General features: G+C 39.5%; 1 protein-coding gene across 5 annotated transcripts in view; it reads left to right on the top strand.

The window, feature by feature from the left end:
• The window catches only part of UBXN2B (UBX domain protein 2B), a 32,182-nt gene extending 10,958 nt beyond the window's left edge, over window positions 1–21,224 (top strand). The window contains exons 8-10 of one of the 5 annotated variants that reach the window (XM_075141806.1): window positions 1,792–1,953; window positions 4,111–4,269; window positions 4,985–6,075. In XM_075141806.1, the coding sequence (XP_074997907.1) occupies window positions 1,792–1,953; window positions 4,111–4,269; window positions 4,985–4,988 (325 nt within the window). In that variant the 3' untranslated portion in view covers window positions 4,989–6,075. Of the gene's footprint in view, window positions 1–1,791; window positions 1,954–4,054; window positions 6,076–21,201 lie in introns of those variants that run through there. The other 4 variants (XM_075141808.1, XM_075141809.1, XM_075141807.1 and 1 more) reach the window with 4 other exon arrangements.
• The last annotated feature ends 5,559 nt before the right edge of the window (window positions 21,225–26,783 follow it).

Below are 26,783 nucleotides of genomic sequence, written 5' to 3'. Positions count from 1 at the left end.
ATCATCACAAAGGGAATAGGAGATGCTATTGCAACAATATGGCTGATGCTTGACTTAATGCAGATGGAAAGTATTTTTGTATGGGGGCAACTCAGCTATTTTGTCTGAAATGAAGCAGCAGAAATACTATCCTGAAATATAACCTTGTAAACAGTCACTTATTGTAAGTTACACAAGGCAAGTCTGTTAGCTTTAAGAGAGAGAAATAATTTGCTAATTTTTTAAAAATTTGATCCAAAATAAATGAGCAATAAGTTTTTTCGGCTTTTACTAGGATTTGATTAAAACTTCAAGTGATGCTGCAAAAAATCTATAGTAGGAGCTGTTTTTTAAAAAACAACCAACGAGAGAAATTGTACATGCTGCCCTAGATGAAATAATACTGCAAAGCCTGGATTGTGGGAGAGGAGAGACTCAACTTTTAAACTCTAACTGGAGTCCCCACTTCCTCCAATTCTCGTGTCATCTCCAGCTACAGTATAAAATTCATAAATGTAGTAAAAAATCTGAAATTTAATGATTTAGAAAAGCTTATACCTGGTTCTGTTCCATTTGCTGTCCTGGTGCAAGAGTAGGCTGATGCTCGTTAAAGCTCTAATGTGTATAATTCAATTGTACTGGTACATAATGTGCCAAAAGTCATTCCTGTGACTGAACATTTCAGACTACTTTGTCCAAAAGTGCATAATCTCTGTTCTGCTTAAGTCAGTCAGTAAGAGTGAACAGTAATGTGACCTTAACTCTGCCAATCATCAGCTCTTTCACATAACAATTACAGGCTTTATAGCATCTTTTCCAGCTGACTTGATATTAGCTGTTGAGTTGTAAATACTTCTAGGTTTCTGTTCATGATTGCGTTTATTCATGTAATATGTTTGGTTGCCAAAAAAAAGGTATTACTGGTGTGCTTCTGCAAGTAATTTAATTCAATAAATGATTCTTAGCTATTTCCAATCTATATTTCATCCCTTTAAAAATGAGCAAATGTGCTCAGTAAAACTGAGAAAGTGGTAAGCTCTGGTAGGAGTGACGTAGAGAACAATTGTATATAATAACTTCTTCACTTGAGCACTTGCTCAGATGATTAAAGAAAATAGGTGGGAAAGAGAGGAGGTTCTGTATATAAGAAAATGTGCACACCTGTTGTGTGGCATTTTTGCTTGTTTTGGTAGCTTATGAAGTCTCAGGTATGTAAGCAATGAAAGGAGTCGCCAAATGGTTATCTCCGGTCTGATTTATATTACTTTTATACTAAATGTAAAAAATTCCAGGCTTACCATGTGGTGATATCAATTACCTGTCAGTATCATTTGTGCTCTAAAAGAGTGGAGGATGCCCGGAATCATAAAGTAGTGCTCCTGAAAGCAATGACTAAAGCAGTTTGGGTCAGTTTAATGCAGTATAATGGTGCATGATTATTTTTTAATACAGTCCATGAGGTACAATACATAAATCTTAGTATCATTTCATGCTCTGTAAGCATAAACAAAGATGGTTTTGTTTGTACTTGATTACCTATTTAAAATCATGCAAATGTAATGATATGCACAGTTGTAAGAAAAATAAATATGAAATACTGCGATCATTGACAAGAAACTACAAAAGCATTATTTGTGTCTCTATTTAAAAAGCTGTGTTTATACTTACTTCAGATAACTTTGAGAGGATTTTCCTTGCTTATTGGTACTAGCTATACATGGTAGTCATTCAATGAAAAAGACAACTGAAACATTATTCAGTTCTGGTTTGACACCATTAATAACGTCTGGTTTATTTTTTCCAATCCTTTAGCCTTACACCTGAAATAGTCAGCACGCCTTCTTCCCCAGAGGAGGAGGAAAAATCCATTCTTAATGCGCCTGTTCTGATTGATGATTCCATGCCAGCAACTAAAATTCAAATTAGATTAGCAGATGGAAGCCGATTAATACAAAGATTTAATCAAACACACAGGTAAATTGATTCTGCATCAATGCAGGTAACCATAACTATTTCAATAAGTTTGTGTTTTGTCATTAAATGAATATCAGCAAGACAGCAAAAAGGGGAAAAATACAGCTCCACTGGAATGTTATAGCTCTGTGTCATTTTCGTAACATAGATGTACCTATAAATCAACTATCAAAGCAAAATTCTGTAATTGGAAACACAAGATATTTGATAACTGCAAAGTCACAAAGTTTCATGACCAGTTATGTCCTGTGATTTGTAAGGACATGGTACCAGCCATAACTGTTCTCAGGGCAACTGAAATCTGGACAACCTTGCTATGTATTCATCCCAGCTCTGGGCCCTTCTGGGAGGAGCCTGTGGCTGACTCAGATGACCCTGTGAAGGCACTTTATTGCAAGGTGTTTTTGAGTATAGTCTGAATTGGAATATAGTCCACACCACAGGCAGAGAAATGCTTTGGCCCATAATCAAGAGCTCCAGCTTTCTACCTTGTCATACTTACGACTATGACTAAACATGACATGGATTATAAGTGTAGACTGCAGCCCATATGCAGAAAGGTATATGGACATAACATACTCATTTGCAATTCTGGCATGTAGGCTGGACATAATACTGAGGACCAACCTTTGGTTTGGATGGTCATCTCCTAGGAACTGGCAGTGTGTGAACTTGGTGGGTTTTTTAGATCTGTTAGTTTGCTGATTAGAGCTTGCCATCAGTTTTATTGACATTGTTGGGGCATTGCCACAAATGGTGTTGGCTGACCCCATTTATTTGCCTAAGAGGTTGTGTTAGTGCAAGGTTCTGCAAAGCTCTACTTTGCACTGCGTGGCTGAGAGAACTTCGGGCAGAGAGCAGAGATTTGGGCAGTAGTTCCACTCACGCTTCACAGCAAGCAGGGTTCAAGCCAGCCCTGATCCGAAATCTGCATCATTGTGTTAGAACACAGCTGAAACTGAGCTTGAATCCTGCCTTGGAGGTGGTCTTAGCATGGACCCAATTCCATGTTAATATTGTTACATGGAGACTTCACCTGTTTCCTTTTTTTCCTTCTGGCTCAGAATAAGGGCAGAGCCAATGTGCAGCTTTCTTCACCTGACAACATACACAGACCACAATGAGGCAATTTTAGCTGAGATGCCAATAGGGAGCAATAATTTCCCATGTTTTAGCAGACCTGATAGTACGGATCCTTTCTTCAGAGCACCTGCTGGAGAAGTGACTTAGATAAACAGTAGGGCTCATTGGGAGCCTCTGTAGCCATGATGTGTTTTCTTTTGCCTGCATGAAAGAATAGAAGTGGTAAACTTCCCAGTAACATCTATAACCAAGGGTGTGTTGACAGAAGCTTATTTTAATCATTATTAACTTTCTCTTGGATATAGATCTCTTTAGTTATCCTTGCCATATGTATGATCAAAATCAGCTACTAAAGTGCACTGGTTGTGTTATAAGCCTTGAAGACTGATAGAAAATTGAAGTCCCTGCTTATTTGGCTACAGTAACTCTGTCTACTTATTAGTTACGATAGATCTTCAAAGATTTGTTCTCAGCTTACTGTCTTAGATGAGAAATCTCAAATTTCAGTTTTTTCTCTAAAATATTACTTATTTTTCATCCATGTCTTACAAAACTAAATTGTTCTTGCTCTACTGTTGATGTGATTGTTTTATGAACTGTTGTTCAGAAATTCAGTGCCAGGTGAAAGTAGGGGAAACCTCTTGCTATTAATAATTCCTCTCTGCTTTCTCATCACTGTCACCATATATTTTAAGATTGCTCCTTCCATGAATAATTTAGCCTTTTTGGAATATACTAATTAATACTGAAATTTTTGGCAGCTGGTGTGGAAATTACTTGACTTTCTATGCTAAGTATCAGTTTGCAATATACTTCTATGTTACAAATTTTAGTTTTGTTATTTGAGAAAACAAGCAACATTCATTTTAATTTTTCAGGTTTTGTATGCAAGAAGCAAAAAATTCTAGGCTACAACCATTAGTCATCTGGATCAAATGGAAATGTAAAATCAATAGGACATATTAAATGGTTTAGTCTGTTAAAAGGTTTTGTGTTCTCTGATCATCTTAATGTTCAGAGATTTATGTCAAAATGGAATCATACATAGTTTTCATGTCCATATCCTTTCCACAGGATTAAGGATATTCGAGATTTCATTATCCAGTCCCGTCCAGCATTTGCAACAACTGATTTTGTTCTTGTGACTACCTTTCCAAATAAAGAGCTAACAGATGAAAGCCTGACACTACAAGAAGCAGATATTCTTAACACTGTGATTCTTCAGCAATTAAAGTAATCTTACAGTTGTTGGTACAATATAGGGAACGTGCTGTATTGTCATACAATATGTTTCCAACAGATGAAAAAAAGGAAAGATCAGTGTCTTTTTATTCCCGCACTTTCACGGATCATATTTTTGGGTTTCATGTCTTCCAGCTATAGCATATCTGACTTTTTTATTTTAATTTCTTAACATTGTTCAGCCTTTTTTCAGTGTTAAAATTAAACTTCCCCATGTTAGTATGCTTCAAACCACATCTTGTACTAAATGTGAAATGAGATATGACTTTATGACTCTTCATTATTCTAAGGGGGGTGGGGGAGAGAAGCATTTTTCTGAAGGGGACAGTATCTTTCATACAGTTGGCAAGATTTGCACTATGGAAATGTTTTATGCTGCATTGACAAACAGCCATTTGAAAACTTAGCCTGTAGGTTATGTTTACCTTCCAAGCTGTATTAATATTAAGGTGTTCTGTTTAATAGGTTGACAGATAATTAATGCCCTAACATAATTTTTGTATATTCTGTTAGTAGTGTTTCATGGTGCAGTATAATATTTATATTCTAGTTTTTATGTAATTTACCCTGTATCGTTGCTCGTATGAGTGAATCAGTTCAGGAGATGCAAACCTCAGCCATTGCAGACTATAATAGATTGTTCTCATTTGTACTCTAGTTGTTCTACTTGTGGTGAAAATAAGTATGAATTTTTTTCTTCTTGAAGTTAGAGAAACGGGAGAGACCACTGTCATCTGGAGAAATGCTGTGATTTAGATTCATGAGAGTAGGCCTGTGGTCACTTTGAACCTGAATATGCAGTTGAACCCTGTGCAGCTACATGATTCTTCACATGAACAGTTACTTAAATAACCCCAAACAGAAAACGCCGAGGTGCACAAACACAGAACTTGTTTATGCTGTCACTTGCATGCACAAAAGTAGACATGTTAAATGGTCATGTATTTTTGACCTGAATTTCAGGCCTTTATATTTGGAATTTTGGCCAAAGGCATTTTGTAATATTCAGTGGGGATTTGGTTGTGCAGCTTTCGCTATACTTGTTTGGAAGCTGTATAATTAAACCCCTTAATCTTTGAAATTATATATTTTTTCAAATAACTTGGCCCTACACTGCAGTATGCAGGTAGGAATCTTATGTTGTGGATAAACTGCCTGCTGTGCTTTAGTAATATGCAGTTTTATAGTATTTGTGGCTTTATATCAGATGAGTGGATCACACTCTGAAGGAGGGTAAATGGACTGTATCTCTTGTAGCAGTATATGTGTTAAAAATGCTGTTTTCACTGATGATTTTATTCTGAAAATATCAATACTTATTTATTTATGCTAAGCTTATAATTGCTCAGTATATTTGATTAATCTTACATTTTTACCTCAAAGTAGATATTTGAGTAAATTTTAAATGTGCAATTGTATTTGAAGTATTTTGTTTTGTAATCTGAATATCTGCATGATTTTAATCATAATTCATTTCACGTGGTAAGTAATTAAAGTTTTAAGCTAAAAAGACCATAGGCAACACTTCTTGGTTTCTTCTGAATTTATGTTGTGATGAAGTGGTGATTGTGTTGCGTGCCAAATATTTAAGCCTAAACGGAAAGGAATGGACACTTACTATGCATATATTTTATATACTAACGCTTCTCTCTATAAATGCAAGCCCAAAGCCAGTATTGTGATATCGATCTTGGGCAATCTGTGGTTTGGGCATATTTCAGTTCAGAATATAGGTAAGTGTATTACATTGCTTGTTACTTCTGAAGACCATTATTAATTAAACACTGATGTATGAAGGACAGTGGTTAACTAAATTGTACTTTTTTCCTCTTATTATGCCAAAAAACATAAATGCATATAATCACAATCTCTTTCTTTCAAATAGCTGGTAAATTTTAGTGTTCGGTAGCAACTGACAGTAACTGGGGGTCCCAGTAGTTGACATTATTTTGTCAAGCACTAAGAAAATGTATCAATGCTCATGTTTAAATATTTCACTGCTTCTAAGTACTTTAAAACCTGTAGAATCTTCCGTCTCATAATTTTATTAACATTAAATTCTCACTCTTGTAGCTAAGATCTTGGCATTTTTGGCACAAAACAATTCTTTGAATACAGACCTACGTGGATATGCAGTTGAGACTGGCTAAGGGAGGAGGGAGACTGAAAGAAGGGAAAAAGAACTTGGTAGAGGATGATGATTTTGCCCTCACAGCAAGACTGCTGAGCTTCTTGGGAATTCCTCTTAGTTTTCATGAAATACAGGTAATAATCCTGTTGCTTGCCCTTGTAGGCAGTTTATGAAAGGCTTAGGCTTCACCTCTGCTTGTCTTTCCCAGAAATCCTTTATCACACAAGAGCCAAATAATCCAAAACTGAATGTTTTTTCTTAAGAAAATCTCTCTGGACCTGAATACTTGGGCTTTTTTTTTTTTTTTTTGGACACTACTCCCATCTTTGTAATCATTTATTCTGGGTAAACACAATCAGGCTTGTTAGTTTTTGTTTGTTGTTTTTTTTTTCAGCAGCACATTGAGTTGTTTGTAAACATTCTGCTTTAATCTGACTACTGGACACACTTGTACAATTAGCATATATTAACAGCTGTATCATGCTGTTCTCTCTCTTTGGTGAAAATCTGTCCAATATTAAATGAACCAAGGAAGAGCATGCAAGCACTCAGAGGTGCTATTACTAGCTCCCTGCATAGTTGCTTGCACTAAACTAAAGCGCCCATGATCTTTAAATTGTCTTATTCTGTGCAGGGAGAATAGACTGAGAGATGCACCTTCCCCTTGCTCGTGCTGTTTAAGCCTGACGGGCCTCAGCGTAGGCATGTGCTGTTCTACAGGCAGAGGAGACAGTGAGCTGCAAGAGTCTGGAATAATAAAAATTTAATTCATGGCACACCAAAGCAGTAAGCTTGTGGTGTTCCTATGGGATGGATATAGTTGGAATGGGTTCCTGGAGAGAAAGTAGGACTGGTACCATTTAGCTGCTCATCAATTATTTGAAAATAAATGGAAAATCCAAAGATTAATGCAATGAGAAACAGTAGGCAGCAACCGTGATGAACATTTAGTGAACTGTAACAATCGGATCAACTGCATCCTTAATACAGCCAAATGTCAAGTTACGAATCTGGAACCAACTGTGAAAGACACTAATAGCCTGGAAAGCACCGGCCCTGGAAAGGAGTTGGATGACAGTAGGAAAATGATGCAGCAGAACTATTTACACCCCTTTGAGGCTTACAGAGTTGACTTTGTGACTGGGAGATGATGTGTCTTTGTTATTGGTGAGCTTGATACTGTTTATGGTGCTGGTCCGGCTTCTGGAACTTTAGAGGTGGGACAAAAAAAAATCAGTGGAAATGCTGAATTAAATATTTTATCTTAAAAGAGCTCAAAACAGGTAGCTTATCAGGAACAAAACAGAGAGATGAGGTGATTAAAAGTGGGCAGTTACTTCACCGGTGGGGAAAAAGTATTGTTTGGTAGAGAAAAGTATAACAAAAATATAAAGCTTGTAAAAAGCTGGAAACTCAGTTCACGTATTTTCAAAGTGAAATTAAAACACATTTTTCAATAGTTGAACTACTGGAATGAACCAACCCTGAAAATCAACTTCTCTATCTTCTGTTTTTTTGTTTAATCCTCATTGTTATGCTGGTTTTCTGTAAGATTTGTTTTAATTAAACCAAATTTATTTGGGTTTTGCTACTGAGACAACAAGGTAAAATAAGATAGCTTAGTTTTTGGACAGCAACTTACTTTGCCTTTGTCTAGTCATACTTACAATTAATAAATTCTGCTGTATGTTTCATATTTAAAGGCTGGAAATGTCAAGTACCTCACTGTGCATCTTCAATATTTTCATTACAGGCATTCCAAAAAAAGCCTGCTGAACTTCAAACAGATGATTAACACAACTCCGATTACAGACCAGAACTCACCTTTTACATTTTTTACTTGCAACTCTCCTCCTTTAGTAATGGTCTTGTTCTGTCCATAATTGAAGAGCTCTGTGGCAGCACATCTGAATGTTAAAGGAAAGAAACTAAGTTTAAAAAGCTTTTCATCTAAAACTGAGAAGTGGGGAGGGTATCTCATTCTTATCTGTTTGCTGGGAGCTGTCTGCTCTTGAGTTAAATACGTGATCTATAAGCTATGTATTTGGGCTCTTTTTCTGGGGTATGAGAAGATGTCTCATTCCAAACTGCATTAAGGTAAACTGAGCGAGACATTCTTAACTGTGGAATTTAAAAAAAATTCCTTTAGGGGATTATTCTGGAAGAGCTACTGTTTTACATTTATAAATCTACCTCAGTCCAAATTAATTTGGTGAGATCTTAGACCATTTAAATACTAATGAGCAAGTACTCCCAAATGGGAATACCGAGGAGTCATTTTTCCTATATGATGTTTTTAGCTGAAGTTTGAATAGAAGGAATTACTTATGCAGGGCTGTGAAGTTATTTAGTTCATAGAATTCTCAGTGTCTTACTAGCTGATATAAAAATTTTGATTGTCTATTCTAGCAAAAAAAAAATAGAATTCATAGTGTTTACTAGCTCTATTCTAAAAATTAGCAAAATAAATTTTCTGATTTCCAAATTAAATTTTAATTTATTTTTTCATGGTAATAGCTGTCTACAGCGTTTTGGACCAATGGAAGCCTCAGAACTTTAGTGCCTGCATTGTGCAAACCCTGCACAAATGTTCCATTTCAGTGAATAGAATTAATTTCTGTTTATCTTGCAACTGTTCCTAATCAAGTTAAATTAAATCATCATTAGTCAGACATTCACAACGTAAATGTCCTTACAGTCTTTCATGCTGATTTAGTTAATCCATTTTAAATTAGATTTTACAAATAAAAATCTCTGCCTGAATGTGAAAATGTAAGTGCTAGTTTTTTGGAAAGTTTGCAGTTAATAGAGAAGAACTTAAATTATGTATTTATTTCTACTTGCATTTGAATTCTTCTTCTCTTAGCAAGCTGGTTCTTGTTAAAAGAAATTGAGAAATTTTCAATGGAGAAGATTTTGGCTCTGAATGCAGAATAGTGCTACCACTTTTTGTCCATGAATGAGTACCTTGATACACGTGAATACTAGTTTCCACTTTTTTATTTATCACTTTTTCATATTGGTTCTCTTGTTTTGAATATGTCACATGTATTCTTTCAACTCTTTTAACTGTAAAATGATATTCCTGCATATTTTTATTAATGCAGTTCTAGTTCCCCTAGCAGTCCCCAAATCCTGTAGTCTAAAAGGAATCATCGAAAGCAGAAGAGGGAGCATAAGTGGATATTGGCAAATGGTTATATTAAAATGTTTTTCACTAAATGATTTGCTCCTGCTCTTATAGTCCAATAATTCTCTTGGTTTTCTAAGGAGTCTTCCTAAACACTATTTTTCCTGGAAACAGACACAGGTCTTAGACACAGTTGGAATTGCTTGGTAACCTTGGTCACCACTCAAAATATTGTAAGCCAGGATTTGGTCTAAGTGAATGGTTCATCTGGAGAGATCAGACAATTAGACCTTAAAAGGATCTGTTCAGAGGAAAAAGTGAACATGAATCCTATCTTAAATCCCAACACTGGGAAGGTTCAGATGTACCACTGAGTCGTATATGCATATTTAAGGTTTATCTTTTCATCCATCAAAAAGGGAAAGTGGCTGTTCTAACTTGATTTTAGTTGTTTTGAAGGTGCTCTTCCCTCTGCTCTTTGTGAAAATGGTAAAAATAAACTGCAATTGGCTTGCAAGGAGAGAGCTAACTATTCCTGACCTTACTGTACTGCAAGCTGGTTTTAAGATAGAGGCTAACAATCCACAGTGGTAGAATCAAAAATAAAACTCAAAGGCCTGGAAACATTCTAGCTTTCAGCTAGACTTAACAGATAAATCTGGCATCAGCCACAACCCTTAATGGAGGACTAAGCCCTATTATTAGGGATATGCCTAAGGGAGATTCCCTGAACATTTCTATTTTGCCCATTGTACATTAACCAGGCCTGTCACATGGACGAGGGAAAATCGGAAATGAAAGATTCTTTGCAGTGTGGTGATTTAAGGTGTTGATGTTAGCAGAGTCATTCTTATTTGCTGACGAAAGAGTTAAATTTCAAAGGGTTTTGTTTTTTTTTTTTTTGAAAATGTAGTGCAATTCAGCTTCCAGGTTTCTGTCTGGAATGTCTCCATGATCCATACTTCCCCCTCTCTAAAGCAATTACTTAAATGAATGGAGCTGAATGAACAGAGGAGTGGGGACAGGTGGATGTGTCAGTCTGGCAAACCTGGAGGCAATTTGGCCCTCGGAGGCAGAACAACCACACTCAGCAAGTGTAGGCAGGAGAGGATCCTTGTTTAGTGGTAACCTGTAACACATCCCAGCTGCAATAGGCACTGTCTGTGAGAGGCTGTTAGCTGGATCAAAGCTGGTACTCGAGGCTGCTGAGCTTCTGACATCTGTTTTCCTTCATTCCTGACTATCTACTGGTTGTTGTCTCTGCTGGTCATTCCTGTTCAGTAGAATAGTGCCTGCAGTATATCAGTTCTTACAGACAATTGTTGTACTTTGCAAGAGTCTGTTACAAAAGGCAGATCTGAAGTCTTCCCCTTTCCCTCAATACCTTTCTTCATCCAGTTTCTTCAGCGTAAGACCCCAAGACACACTAAACTAACACTTAACCTGAGTACATTAAGCAAGTTTGGATTGCCTTATCTTCTCACCATGTCACTTATAAACATTGCACTTGTCCTATTTCTATTTAACTGGTTTTAATACATGTGCCCCAAATAAAACAAATTATACCATCAAAATTTTGATGTCTTCCCTGTATCCCTTCTGGTAAGCTTATGGTGCTGGCAGATAATTTCTGCCCAAGGACCCCAGCCCTGTGGAGTTCTCATGAGGACAGCTCTCCTTCCTCAGGTCCACACTTCACTATGACAAGAATTTTTTTTTTAATTATTATTATTATTTTTTGCTTGGTTTATTAGCAAATAAAGTTTGGTTAGTCATTGTGTATTCCAGGCCACACAGAGTTCTCCGGTGTTTTGATGTTTCACATTTAAATCTGACAATTCTTTGACACCCCTCCCAAGGGACTTTTACTAATATATGAGGTTTACTTAGCTAGTGCTTTTCATATTCCTGTTGTTGCAGAGCTCAGCCTTTGGAATAGAGTTCTGTCTGGTTGTTGTGGGGGTTTTGTAGTATCTCATGGTTAAGAAATTAAGAGAGCAAGCTTAGGTTGCACGTATGATAAAGGTGTGGATCAGCAAATAAATGTGAGAAAACTAGAACCTTGAAAGGATTTTGGAAGAACTTTGATACTCCGTGTTTCTCCTCTAACCTGCACTGACCTCTTCCACACAGCAGTTCTTACCTGTTTTTTGCTCAGCTAAACATTATCTCATATACAGAAAGTCTCTTTAAGTTCTGTATCAGAGGCTTGAGCCTGCAATGCTTAATGCCTGTCTCCCTAAGCAACTCCTTGGAGACTATTGGTCTGCCTGTAGGCACATGTGAGAATAATTAACTTTAGGTTTAATGCTTAGATCCTAAGCTTTTTGTGGCTGGTGCCACGTCTCTCAGTATGTCTGCAATTCCTAAGAATAGTGGCTGCCTAGTTCTAGTTGAAATCTTTATGCCCTACTGCAGTAAAACTTTGAAACAATAAAAAAATCAGTTTAATGACTATGTTACTGGTTTCTCCAATTCTAGCTCCTAGGACCTGAACAAATTCTAGCTCCTAGTGCCTTGACTGATACTGCAGTATCGGTCCCATGGATCACCAAGTTGATGCATTGATGGATATAACCTGTAGCTTTAGTGTAGAGAAAATGTATGGAAGAGAAAAATATTTGTTTTCTCTTTCTTTCTCTTTTGAAGTGGCAGTTTAGCTGATCCCATAAAAAGTCAGAACATGTCAACCTGGCAAGGTCTGTTTGCCTTAGTTGTCTGTATAGGCTTTATTACCCAATCGACTGCGCAAGCAGAGAAGGTAGAGGTGACCTGGAGTTAGTGATTTCCAAATAGCCTTTACTCATGGCCAAGGCCACCAACAACTACGATTTGATTTTATGAATTTTCTTAGAATAGTAGCATATGCAAGCTCAGATAGTGCTGCTGTCTTTGTACAAGCACAGTAACTAAGTATTTGTTGAATGCTGTTACAGTATTGTGATATTTTTATTATGGAAAAAACTACATTTTGCTAATAGACTCGTTTAAGTCTGCTCTTAGATTAACAAATCAGTCTCTTTTCCATAGAGTAATAATGTGATAGTCAATAATATGGATTTTTGTAATATATTCAGAAGAACTTGAAATTTTGTGTAGTAGCGGTAGCATTGTTATAGAGAGCTTGTCTACAATTATAAGGATATTTTAATTCCTGCAAGACAGGATAAAAAAATCTGTACTATCAGATAGGAAAAATCTATTTGGATTAGGATTTTATAGATGAAACCAAGCAGGGGTTGCCAAAGCTGCTGGTCTGATGAAATCAGACTAATCTTCAAGAATGAACTATATTATGGTTTGTTCAGGATGTGGTAAGTATTTTGTCTAAATTCCCTCAGTGAAATATGGATGTAGATTCTGCCAATAACTTGTACTTCATAACAGGAAGAAAGTGTTAGGCTTTAAGAAGAAGCCTGAGTATATTGGAGATTTGAAAGCCAGACCTGAATGTTAGTTAAGCAATTGAGAAGCAGCTGCTAATATTAGTAGAGCCCAGTTTTCCTTTCTGGTTTGCCCTTACATAAAGCAGTTGATTACAAACACAATGCAAGTTGGTCATAGCAAATGATTAGGGGGAGATTTTTTTCTCCTTTCTTTATCTTGTCATTCTGAGGGAGGAACAGATTGTAATCTCTATCAGGTATTTCTGCTAGAAAAGCTTCAACAGATGTGACAATAAAAGACACTGCTTTCTTACTCAAGTTATCATAGCACCCACAGAGCTTGCAGTCTACACTTCCCATGCAGGTAGCTGCCCTTCTTTCATAAATGCCATGGTTTTTCTTGTATTCTTGCCTGCCTGAGCACTTGTCACTGAAATGGAGGGGGTCTTCAACAACATATTTTCATTCTGTACTCTCAGGGTCTCATCTATTATGTTGCACCTCATCCATTTTATTTGGTCTTCTGCAGCTAATGCTTCTGCTTGAGTAATGAGTTGCTTGGGTGGCTAATTAGGCTGATCATGTAGCAGTTTCTTTTCTGCTGAAAAATTACTTTTTTGAGGATAGATCATAATAGTTTGTATCCCAAGGATTCGCCTTCTTTCTGAGAGCCAGATTTTTGTGCATATTTAAGAAATCATTTGGAAGATATGTATTAAAGTGGAAGAAAGGAAAACAACTCTTCCTTAACTCAGTAGTGGAAGATTGTCACGTTTGATGCAAATGTCACTAATGGATTCTGCTTTCTACACTCTTTGCACTTCCTTTTTTTGCCATAGCTAAGTTAAATTTTTCATATTAAAGATCTTGAATCTCTTTTGTGTTGCTCCTCTGTTGCCACTACTCTGAAGGTATTGGTATCTGGATGTTTCTCAGCCCTACTCTGGTCCTTTAATCTGTAAATAGAGTAAAAGGCAAGATTTGCACTGGAAGCATGAGCCTATTCCCTTACTCAGTGAGCTAAAATACTGTGAACACAGGGGATCTTTCTAGTGAAATACCATAGTGGATATAAGAAGTGAACGGTAACAACAAAGGACCGTGGTTAGCATGAGAGGGAATGGTGGCTGGTTCTCACCGCAATACATTATTATGGACTTCTTTTTTCCCCATTGCTTTTCTGTCTTTTGCATGCTAGAACATTCCTCTCTCTTTCCTCACCATTTTTGACTAAGTGGACGATTATCATCTTTAACCTAAGTTCAGAGCACTTTGGCAGTATTGCCATCTCTCATAGTTTCATCCCAGTAATGGGATTTTAGCTGTCATTGCAGCTGTTCTATCAACCCGTGCATATATTGCAGCCTAGGGGGGAACTTCCCCTTTCTGTTGTTTCTTCTCTTGTTTTTTTCTTGTTCCTCTGTTTCCTAAAACAGAAGAGTCAGACTGGATTGCTGCAGAAGTCAGCAGGAGTTTGTTCTTGTTCTGTGAGCCGATGGGGTTTTCTAGATGAGGAAGTTAAAAGGAAAACAAACAAAAGCTCCAGCAGCAAATGGTGACTCTGCTTATGAACCTCTTCCTATGAGCACACTGCATCAGTCCCTTGAAGCTTTCCCTTCCCTGCTGCAGTACCAAGGCTGGGCTAAAAAAGGAGGGATAAATCAGGGAATAATTTAGATTGAAAGCTACCTCTTGTTCATCTGTACCCTAGGGTTCTTTCACCCTACTCTCCTGACTTAGTAAGGGACAAACAGATCATGTCGCATTTAAACCCATGGTAGTACAGGAAATCTGTGGAGTTGCAGGTGGGAAACATGGAGTACAGGTAATGAATTAGGGTTCACCAAGGGCAAGTCTTGCCTGACCAACCTAGTGGCCTTCTATGATGGAGTGACTACGTCGGTGGACAAGGGAAGAGCTATGGATGTCATCTATTTGGACTTTTGTAAGGCCTTTGACATGGTCTCCCACAACATCCTTCTCTCTAAATTGGAGAGAGAAGGATTTGATGGGTGGACTGTTTGGTGGATAAGGTATTGGTTGGATGGCCACATCCAGAGACTAGTGGTCAATGGCTCAATGTCCAGATGGAGATCAGTGATGAGTGGTGTCCCTCAGGGGTCTGTATTGGGACGAGTACTGTTTAATAACTTCATCAATGACATAGCGGGATCGAGTGCACCCTCAGCAAGTTTGCAGATGACACGAAGCTGAGTGGTGCGGTTGACATGCCTGAGGGAAGGGATGCCAACCAGAGGGACCTGGACAAGCTCAAGAAGTGGGCCCATGTGAACCTCATGAGGTTTAACAAGGCCAAGTGCAAAGTCCTGCACCTGGGTCGGGGCAACCCCCAGAATCAATACAGGCTGGGGGATGAAGGGATTGAGAGCAGCCCTGTGGAGTAGGACTTGGGGGTACTGGTGGATGAAAAGCTGGACATGAGCCGGCAATGTGCGCTCGCAGCCCAGAAAGCCAACCGTATCCTGGGCTGCATCAAAAGAAGCGTGGGCAGCAGGTCGAGGGAGGTGATTCTGCCCCTCTACTCTGCTCTGGTGAGACCCCACCTGGAGTACTGCGTCCAGCTCTGGAGCCCTCAGCACAGGAAAGACATGGACCTGTTGGAGCGGGTCCAGAGGAAGGCCACAAAAATGATCAGAGGGATGGAACACCTCCCCTATGAAGAAAGGCTGAGAGGGTTGGGGTTGTTCAGCCTAGAGAAGAGAAGGCTCCAGGGAGACCTTATTGCAGCGTTTCAGTACTTAAAGGGGGCTTATAAGAAAGATGGGGACAGACTTTTTAGTAGGGCCTGTTGCGACAGGACAAGGGGTAATGGTTTTAAACTAAAAGAGGGTAGATTCAGACTAGGTATAAGGAAGAAATTTTTTACAATGAAGGTGGTGAAACACTGGAACAGGTTGCCCAGAGAGGTGGTAGATGCCCCATCCCTGGAAACATTCAAGGTCAGGTTGGACGGGGCTCTGAGCAACCTGATCTAGTTGAAGATGTCCCTGCTCATTGCAGGGGGATTGGACTAGGTGACCTTTAAAGGTCCCTTCCAACCCAAACTATTCATGATTCTGTGAATTCCCTGGCTGAGGAAAAAGACAGATGTGATGCACATGTCAAATGAAAAGATGGAGGTTTGTGGACCTGTTGGGACCATTGCCACCAGTGACAATTAGATCAAGGACTTGGTATACCTTATTTCACAAATGATGGGAATAACTGTTGGGAAAGGGAAAGACCCCAAAGACTAAAACATAATCTTTACCCACAGAATCGTGACTCTATAAGTTTTTGGAAAACGATTCAGTTTTCAACTTTATATTAGTGAAATTGTCATTTAGGGTAGAATGTAGTTCTTACCCAGAAGGTTTTCCAGGTGTCTTCAGGTTTCTTTAAAATTATTCCTTTGAATGATATGATTGATGTAGTTGCTTTCTGAGGTTTGGGGGGGAAGTAATGATGGAGGTAGATTTGACTTACACCAATGAGCCTAGCGAGACAGGCTCTTTTTTCCTCCTGAGAGGAGGAGAGTGAGTTGCTTTATATAAAACAAGCAAATTAATAAAATTCTCATGTTTATAAGAAACATCTACAGCATCAAACATAAATATGTAGAAGCTTATCAGAATAAACAGCAAACAAAACAAAAAAAGTAGTATTATAAAATGACAGTCAGTGTCTTTGATTTCTGACTGGGAATTTGGATAGGTTTTCTCTGTTATATTTTAAAGTAAACAAAAAAGATGCAACTCTGCATCTGAACTTTTACGAAGGGTTTGTGCAGCGTACATCTCACCAACTGATTTGAACAGTATGGCTGTGATAGTCATGAGATGCTGCATACCAAAATTTAATGTCAGCACATGGGAACATCTCTGTAGTTTGATGGATCCATATTTGTCCATACAGCAATAGATAGGAAATAATTCTTGGGATCTGCCCTGATATATCTCTTCTGTGATTTCAAGCTAATAGAAATATACAAAGCCACTTTCTGCCCTTATAGTAAAGTTATAGAGGAGACTTTCAAGAGCAGTACACATTGGTTTCTCTTCCTATGATGGACGTTTTAGATTAAGTTCCTACTGATGTTGACAAGACTGGAAGCAAACCAATGCCACGTGTCTTGGGGAACTTCTACTGTGTAAGAAGTCCAAAGAAGTGGCTGGTAAATATTTTCAAAAGAAAATGCTATATGAGTCTACATAGATTTCAATATATGAATGCATGGTAGGAGAAAGTTAACAGTTCTATTCTTAAAATGGAAAAAGCAGAAGTTTTAGTTACTAGGGAAGCTATGAAAATAATTCATTTCAGAAAGAGTTGGATGATAGCCATTTAGCAGATCTGACCTAAGTAAAATATATCAGAATCTTCAGCAAACCAAAACATTGTGACAGCCAATATAGATCAAATGAAACAAAGTGTTATGCTTTCCATCTTTTTATCCTTTAACTTGAAGTAATTTTGAAATGTAAGGGCTTTTTAAATGAGAAGAACACCAGAACTGTGTCATTTTGAATTCAGTGAAAGGAAAGAATTAATTTGCTTATTTCCCATCCAAGCGATTCAGGAAATACAAACCATATATAACTGTTTTGATTGACTACAATTTGCATTTTTTTTCCACAAAAGTTGTTGGCCAAAGAGTTTTGCCAGATCTGTGCAATCTTGACTCCCGTGGCTTATGCATAAATTACATGATACGATGCCTAAACCAAGAACACTGTCTCTCCAAGATCTCCTTTCAGAGGGTAATTGAGAGCAAAAAGTCTCCAGGGCAGGTTTATTATTTTACATGATCAATAGCTATTGTTCTTGTAGAAGTCTAAATCTGTTTTAAAAGCCGATGACCAAAACTAAATTCAAAGCCTGCATTTCTTTGGCAGTCCTCAAAACTCTGAGAATGGATTTAATTTCAAAGACTAGGAAACTTAAACGTAGGTATCTACCTGTATACATTTACGTGTGAGCAAGGCGCACAGCTCCCTTTCTGGTCAGTGGAGGTTTAGGGCTTGATTGGGCTGCCACCCCACAGTCAGATCCCAGAAGCCTTTTGGTCTCTTAAGACATCATGAAGTTGACAGATTTGACACTTGCCTTATGGGATCCACATGCCTGTATGAAGTGAGCCTAGAGATTACAAGGGATACACAAGGCATTTCAAATGGCTCAAGATACTTGTGTGTGGAAAGTGAGTCAAACCCCTTGTAAGTGCCGTCATTTCAGTTTAGAGATTTATTTGGTTTACCCTAAAGTAGACACCTATGCTTTGGCAGCTGCTGGTGTTCAGATGTCTGCTTGTGCTGAGCAGATCTCCACTGGCTATATTAGGAGTTTAGAAACCTGGTTCACATATGGACACCTACGGATAAGTTTCTTAATCTGTGAGCTGACTCTGTCAATCTCAAAATAGGACTTTAAACTTTTTTTTATATTATTTTCCTATAGTCTTTGGTGGCACAATTTAATATTTTATTTTTCAGACTATACCATAAATTATTTTCATCTATATATGTGGCACCCAATTTTTTTCCCCTCTTTCTTTCTTGTATGCTCACCATATATTCATCGCAAAAATCTATATTACACTGAAGCTAGGAACTTAAAGTAAAGGCTGTAAAATTATGAAAAACACCTGCCTGGGAAATTACTGCCCAGATAAACATAACAAGCAGTGAATCGTAGAACAGTTTAGGTTGGAAGGGACCTTTAAAGGTCATCTAGTCCAACCCCCCTGCCATGGGCAGGGACATCTTCAACTAGATCAGGTTGCTCAGAGCCCTGTCCAACCTGACCTTGAATGTTTCCAGGGATGGGGCATCTACCACCTCTCTGGGCAACCTGTGCCAGTGTTTCGCCACCCTCATTGTAAAAAATTTCTTCCTTATATCTAATCTAAGATATTTTCCTATTTCCTTAGTTACTTCTTTTTGCCCAGCATGTTTTTGACAATACATAAATTGTAATAATGGTTCTATAGTGCTGTGATAGCTGCATGTGTGTTTTATTTGGCAGGCTCCAGATATATTATTTTCTGCACATTTTTACTGATAGTCCTCTGCACAAAGGTTCAAGGTTGATTGACGGTGCAGTTTAGTGTACTGATCTTTAGCAACAGCTGTAGTAGTGGAACACCTTAATGCTGTTCAAGGCCAGTTTCCAAGGCTGAACATTATCACCTAATAACTTTGATCAGAGTGGTAGCAAATATTTGCATAAGTACATGCATGTGGATTCAGTCTGCTGTATTTTATTTACAGCAGTAACTGTTTGGAATAGTGTCTGTCTGAGGTCTACTCTGGAAATTGAGGCTCGTGGTTTCCACTAAACCAGCACGCTTTCTTCTTCTGACTCCATTCTATAATATCTCCTGAGAATCGCCCTGTCTGTCACTCCTTCCCTTAACCTTTTGTTCTCCCTCGCTCTGTTGTTACCAAAATTTGTTAATGCAAGCTTACTTCAGTCGTGATCGTGCCACGTTCCTTTCTCTGTTGCTTCATAGCTGGCTGAACACACCATTTATAATCACAGTCTGGAGTGCTGCTTAAGTGCTGTTCTGGCTTCCCATCAATTGAATTTACACCTGTTTCACTCAAGTGGTACTTCTTCCCAATGTCTTTAGCCAGGTCAAGTCTCAAAACCAATACCTCATCCTCATCCTCGGTCACCCATCAGCAATCTCTGTCACAGTCAGTGGTGTTCCTCTTCTTAAAATGTTACCTCTTGGCTTCTGCATAACTGCTGTTAAGATCCAGCCTTTCCTAGCTGTCCTCCTAACAAAACATTCATCCAGGTGCTCCCTTCTTGCTCTCTATCACCGTTGCAATTTTCTAGTGCTCTCCTCTCCTACTACATCTATTAGTATTTTTGCTGCAAAGGTCATTTATGTACACTGTGATCCCTTCTCCTGCATCCTTTGTAGCACCAGAGATAAACTTTTTTCACTTTCGAGGAGCTTCATAGCTTAATCCTCGCCTGTCATCTGGTATTAACTGTCTAGTTCTCATGTTTTAGATCTGATCAGATCAAGATGCTTTAGTGTCAGTGGTAAACTTGACATTAACCATTGAAGTTGGTCTCTTCAGACCGCTAGCTGGCATGCTGGGAACACTGCCTCCGTTGTTACTTGCTCTCCTCTAGATGGATGGTTTTCACCTTGTCTTTTTCTTAGATTGTGACCTCCTTGGGAGAAGCATGGTGGTTTTGTTCTGTGTTTGTATGATTCTTACTACAAAGTCCTAATCTGTGTGGAAATAATATCAATAATAAACAACAATAGTAAAAACGTTCTTAGCAAGGAGGCCAAGGAATGAGCATGTAACTTCTGCCATTATTTAGCTTTAGAAACCACTCCTGAAGTGAGATTGGGCTGGCCCTTCAGCCCTTGCCTCTGCTCTGCTCACGCCAGGAGCCTCAGCAGTTAGCTTGGGTCTTCTGAATTGCAGCCAGGCGCCTACCTTCTGGCATTGCAATGCCGCCACTAGGAACCTAATGTCAGCCATCTGCAGATAGCTCTGCAGTGGAGCATACCTCTGTATATCTGTATCTGGCACCCGTAGCATCTTGTTATGGTTTCTGCAGATTCTGCAGAATTCCTAATGCTTTATCATATCACCAGATTTCAGGAAAAGTCCTTTGACTATAGTCTCTTTACAGACATAGGAGAATCTCTTCTAAGTCCAGACACGCAACTTCAATAGACAGCAGTTGTTTTGGTCTGTTTACGTAGGTTTGCTGTGTCTGAAAAATACCTGTAAGAAGCTAAGGTACCAAAAGTATGAGGCACAGTTAACAGAACCCATATAATTGACTGTTGCTTGCATCATTAATGGTTTCCCCTGTCATTTTTAACATCAGCTTTTAATCCTCATAAGGATATTATTCCTTGTTCCAAGTTCTTACATCTGGGAAATAAAATAGCCATGAAATAAGTCAGTTCAACGGGGAGATTGTATTTTTAGAGAGCCCCTCCTTGAGTGCCTTTCCTGAGGCTTTGCTTACTTGGGCAGAGCAGTCAAGCTGAAATGTCGCGTAAAGCAGAGCAGAAGTCTTTCCCTCAGCATAAGGAGCAATTATCATTAAGGAAGGGAGCAGAGCTGAGGTCACGGCAGGTCAGCAAGGCCCAGATCTCCTCTTGCCCGCCGATGCAAGCCTTTGGGCAATGTTCCTCACCCTGTGCTTCAAACCAGTCGTGCAGGCTGCTGGTGGTGAGTGACAAAGCTTCCGCAGGCACCAAACGTTCATACCTGTCCACAATTCTCTTGCAGGCTCTGATTTGCCTTTTGAGGCGCTCCGTGCGATATAGGCCAGACGTCCGTATGGAGCACGGGCTGAGAAGAGACAGGGGAGCTGGCACCGATCTCCCTATAAAGTGGGTGAAAGGTGAGACTGGCCACGGTGCAGCTGGCAGAGGCACGTCGGAGGGGTGGCAAGGACTGGGCCCCGCGCTCCCGCCAGCAAGCACTTCGCGCAGGGTGTTCTCCAGCAGCTGACGCAAGGACGGAGGCCTCCCAAAGCCCTCCAGAACCTCACAGAAAACCAGTCGTGTTCTTGAAAAGTGCTGAGCACTTGTAGGTTGAGCACAAATCCATTACTTAGGAGCCTTAGACAGATCCCGAGGAAGCTCCACTCGTGCTTGCCATGCTCCTGTGTACTTCCATCGGCACCTGTGGGGCATTATTCAGAAGAAACCTAGGGTCAAGTAGACCTCTAGCCTGACCTTTTCCAGCCTATGGGCTTTAACGATGTCCTTGTGGATGTTTATATGTCCCAAGTTTGCAGTTATTGTAGGCTGTGAGACATCTAATCCCCTTCCAATCAACTATTACACAAACGTTACTGAGAAATAATTACATGGCTCCTCACCCACTCCTTTGAAGAGTTCTCAAAACGAGAGTGATTCAGTCAGCCAAGGTGTTTTAACCTTTCAAAATCTCTATGGGATCCTGCTATCTGATGAGATGAATTTCAGAAATTACTGTTATCTTTAAAAAGGTAAGTACGGTCTGTAGAATCTTATTTATTTGTGAATTATGTAAAATGAACTTTTAATTTAAAAAATCTGTGTCTCTATATTGAACTGCTCTGAAGTGACCGCTCTCTTTTCATGACACGTGCACCACTGAAGATCATTTGAATTGAAGTGTGTCCCACAGTGTTGTCTGTCTTGGCAGAAAACAAATTAAAGTCAACAAGAGTTAGCAAGCTGAGTATTTACACTGACAGCAGTCCATTTAATAGTATGTAACCTTTTTATTGTTTAATTCTAAGGTTATTATGAGGCAATGACTGCTTTTACCACCAAACCTCCTGTATGCAGCTACCTAAAGAGGGACAGACTGCATGCATAATTATGTTCAAGCCCCCTCTGTGTGCTGCTTAACTGTGTTGACCTTATTGTGGTGTAAATGAGAGAAGATCTTGGCCCTATCTTCAGGCTGCTACATGTGACTTTAGCCCTCTGTGCAGTTCATAAATGGCAAATACCTTTTTACGCTGCTACAGCTATGCATTTACACCAAGACCATGAACAATATCTTTTGAAGCACCATACTGACAACTAAGTTATAGTTATCACTAAAATTTATTTCATGCTTTCAGGAAAAAATATCCCATGACTTTTCCTCTTTTTGATTTCTCTTTTTTTTTTTTTCTTCAGAAACGTGCATGAAAGATCTTGTTATAAACACCAGTTTATCCTGATATTTCTACAGTAAAATCCAAAAACAATTTAAGAGCTTTAGGTAGGACTTGAAAATCTTTGTTCAAAACCATAGTCACCAAACCCACTGTTGACAAGTTGAAGAGCGGCTGCCTCAACTTAGTGGCAGCTCTGTTACTAGGTGCCTACAGTTCTGCTTCTGTTTGAGTCCACAGTGCTGTAGTTTTGACTGAGAAGAGCAGCACTTTGCACGTAGCTTTGAGCCTCAGCCCATCAGGATCCATAGACCAGAAGGTCTTCTCCCTCTGCCATTGGGGAGCTCCTCAAAGCAAGCCTCGCAAATTGACTCCCCACACAATGCAGTGGCAGCTTTTTCCTTTTAAAATTTGGCTAGGATGGTTTTAGCTTCATCCTGTCAAGCAGTTCCAGGTTGAACCTTCACCTTGAGAAAATCACCAGTGTGCTGCAGCTCACAGGGGCCCCCTCCACGCCGCATCCTCCTGCTCCCAAGCCTGCCACTGCTGCCTCCAAGTGTGGCTGCTGCTGCTTCGTGCTCACGTTGCTGGAAAGGAGCTGGTTCAGCCTGCTGGAGGCAGATGACTCTGCCCAGGGTAGTTTTACAGGACCCTTAACATCCAGCAAAAGCTTATCTGGGGTAGTTTCTCTGTGGATGAATCCCAGCTGGTGAACAACAGCTATGGCCAGCATGGTTTCAGAAATGTAAAACTGTCTTGTTTTCTGATAAGGTGTCTTGTTTCATTAGTAAGGTCATCATGTCACCTCCAAGAACTCCACGCTGAGGTAAAGATTTCTTTTAGCCTGAGAACTGTAAAACATTTTCAGTGCCTAGATTCCATCTGCTTAGCCAAAATGCCTCCATCTGCTGGGTTATGAGCCACCTGCTTTCCTCTGCTGCCTGTGTCTTGCTCCTAATCCCAAGATCCGCTGTGCAGAGGCACCTGGCTAGCCCCATGCAGAGCTCATCTGGGTCCAAAAAAGCTTGAGCACTTAAACCCCTTGGTGTGCCTAATCTATAATGTGCTTGTGCCTCCCTCAGGAGGTACCCCTCACTCTTACTCACCCTTTACAGGACAACCACAAGGTTAGAATCATCCCCTGGGGTGTGGGAGAGACCCGACTCAGTTCCCTCCTCTACCTCAGGGACTTCAATCCCATGTCAAAATTGAATCTTTTCTCAGCTAAGAGAGCACTTTAGCTATAAGGGTACCATCAAGGAGTCATGTGAAATCGTCCTGTTGAATCTGTTCCATTTTTCAGAGAAAACAGGCTACAGATTCCCTGAGAAAAGGAGTGAATGCCTGAGCTAACCTAATGGTTAGGGTTCTCACCTGGGGGGTGAGGTCTTTGCCCCCCTTCTGCCCATATGTCTTTATGCATTTTAGCTAGCAAGTATGTAATGTGAAATACTCACACAACCCATGGCAGAGGCTGCCTCCTTCCCACCAGCCTGGATCTGCCCAATATTTTTCTAATTGCTCTTATGGTTTTTAGTCTTACTTCTTTTGGTCTCCTGTCTTAAGAAAAGTACTGCTATTAGGAGAGGCAGCAAAGAGAATTGCCCTGTTATAACCTTATGTGTCTGTGACCCTGGCAAGGCAGATGACTATCGATTGCTGAAGTATTTGATTACATTAGCTGAGGCATAGAGCCACAGACTTTGTACTCTTTTCTCCCCTCGCTTGCATCTATGTGACCCCGGTAACAGGGGTTTAACTGAGGTTAGAAAATCAGCAGCCATGGCAGCAAAGCAAAATACTTGTATATAGCCCAATATAAAAAAAGAAGAAGTCCCTATCCAAAACTGTTGAAATTGTTCGTCTGTATGTCTTTGGTCACAAAGTGGAAGAGTGCTCGGGAGGTTATACTGGATCTTTTCAGCTACATAACACTAGCTTAACATTAAAAAGTGAGATTGCTTCGCAGAGTCCTCTGAAGACATGCTGATATACTCCTTAAGTTACATGAGTTCAGAACTGGGCAAAAAGAGCTGGTCGCCTCTGCTGTTTTATGCACTGAATATCAATCCACAGGTTATGGGTTCAGCTGTCCATGGAAAATTGCTAGCCCAGCAACAGAGGAGTGATGGGAGGCTGAGTGGCGAGGGCCACGCTCCTGCAGGAGGAGTTTTGGCAGGAGCACCTGAGCCACCCCTGCAGGACCCCGTTTATGGTCTGGCAACAGTGCTGGTTTCTGCCAATTTACAATGACTCTGCAGTTAAGGCATTGGACTTGGGTGGGACGGATACAGACCCTCGTGCCTGCCTCTGCTGTGGTTTGTTAGACTGGGAATAGTCTTGCTGCCTCCGTTAGGAAAGCTTTGAATTAGCTCTCCAGGACAGCAATGTGAGGTGTACTGAAGCTGACCATTTAAAAGTATGCAGATCTGTATTGTTATTATTACAAGATAGTTGTGTTGCATGAACGTTCGGGAGTTCTGGCCATTCCTTAGTCATATCTGCCCTAGCAGGAGTATATCTCTTTTCCATTGGACTTGGATTTATTAAGATTTCTTTGAAAAAGAAACTTTGTACTTTGCATATTGGAGTAAATAATTTTTAAAGCAAAGTTGTTCATCATGTACATCAATATGTATTATGATTTTTTTTAAAAAAATAGTTATTTTAATTGCAAATAGACTTTTAAGAGCATCAGTTGAGATTATTTCCATTAGAAATTTGTAGGGATTTATGCAAGTTGCAATGAAGCATTTTTTGTTCCAGAATGTCAACAATGTTAGCATGGACTTCAAAGCCAAACATAAATTTGTAAATAGCAGCCCAGCCTGACAGAACTTCACAATTTTTATTTGCTTGCTCTTCATCTTCTTGGTGCAAAATTGGCTGAAGGCTATAGACAAAACCTAACGTATTTGTAGCATTTATCTGGTACATTCTGAACATTAAAGACTGATCTAATCCTCACTGAAAAAAAACAATACGAAAAAGTAAACCTCAAACAGAAACTGAAGCTTTTCCCTATATGTCTGCTGCAATGAAAAATGCGGCATGGTTCCCCCTAGCTGAACTTTTAGTTAAAATGCTGAAGTCCCTATGAGGGGATTGAAGGACCAGAGAGACCACACCAATATCTTTCCTAATACCCTCTGTAGATCTGCCCATGTAGCAAGTATCCAGAAAGAATGAAAAAGGAGTATAACAAGGGGAAGAATTAGTAGTTGAGGGAAGAGTGGGTTTCAGAGTCCTAGGAAAGAAAACAGGCATCTGACCTAATGCACACGCTGTCGGTACAGAGGGGAAGGCTGTGGGTAATGAGATCGGGCCAGTCAAGCAAAGCCCTGAGAACGTAATTCCAGTGGACTGGGATTATCACACAGCAGGGGAAGGAGGAAGAAGTGCCAAGCAGTCAAGGCAAACATGGAGATGCTGGCTTTTGTATCTCCTGTGCTGTCTCTGAGAGCATCAACACTTGGCAATAAAGTCAGTAGCCTCCCCACAATGTTCAGAGCTTGATTTTAACCTGTGGGGTGAATCCTGTGGTGTTTTTACCTTCCCCTCACTTCTCTACTGTTGGTATTCCTTGGGTAGCTGAAAGTCAGATCAGCTCTAGGAGCTACTAAATACTTCAATTTCTCGTAAACCAAGGGAGCTGAAAGAAAACATTAAACCACAGTCAGAGCAGTCTGTAGCAGTCAGTTAGAAGGAGACAAGAGGATGTAAAAGAAGGTTTAATTTTCCAGGGAACCTAGAATTAGTTTAGCAGTCGTCTTCTTATCTTTTGTTATCTGCTGTTGTAATTCTATGTTGAATTCCTTTTCATCAAGGAAGGGTATTTTGCTTAAAACATTGCATAGCCTTGCTACCCTCAAAAACTGTTGTTTTAAGCAGGATTTGTTTAAGAAAGGGAAAGTAGATACTCTAATGGTAATAATATGTGCCAGAGCACATGTAATTATGATAATGTCAGGCTTTCATGTGTTCTCTGAGTCAGTGCCAACTTATAATTTATATAAATCATAGAAAAATTTAATTGACAGAAGTATGAAAACAAGCTGTACCTAAAGACTGGATACTTCCCTTCCCAAGAGAACCAAAGTAAGAATTCAAAACTGCTTGCATTATACATAATAGTTTAATATTATACGTATTGCAAATAGCAACAAATTCGTGTTCTCTGTTCTCCTTTGAAAATGAAAAAAAGATTAAATAA

Source organism: Calonectris borealis, chromosome 2, assembly GCF_964195595.1.
Source record: "Calonectris borealis chromosome 2, bCalBor7.hap1.2, whole genome shotgun sequence".
NCBI classification, from domain to species: domain Eukaryota; kingdom Metazoa; phylum Chordata; class Aves; order Procellariiformes; family Procellariidae; genus Calonectris; species Calonectris borealis.
The sequence above is the reverse complement of the archived record's forward strand: the minus strand, read 5'-3'. Positions and strand labels throughout refer to the sequence as shown.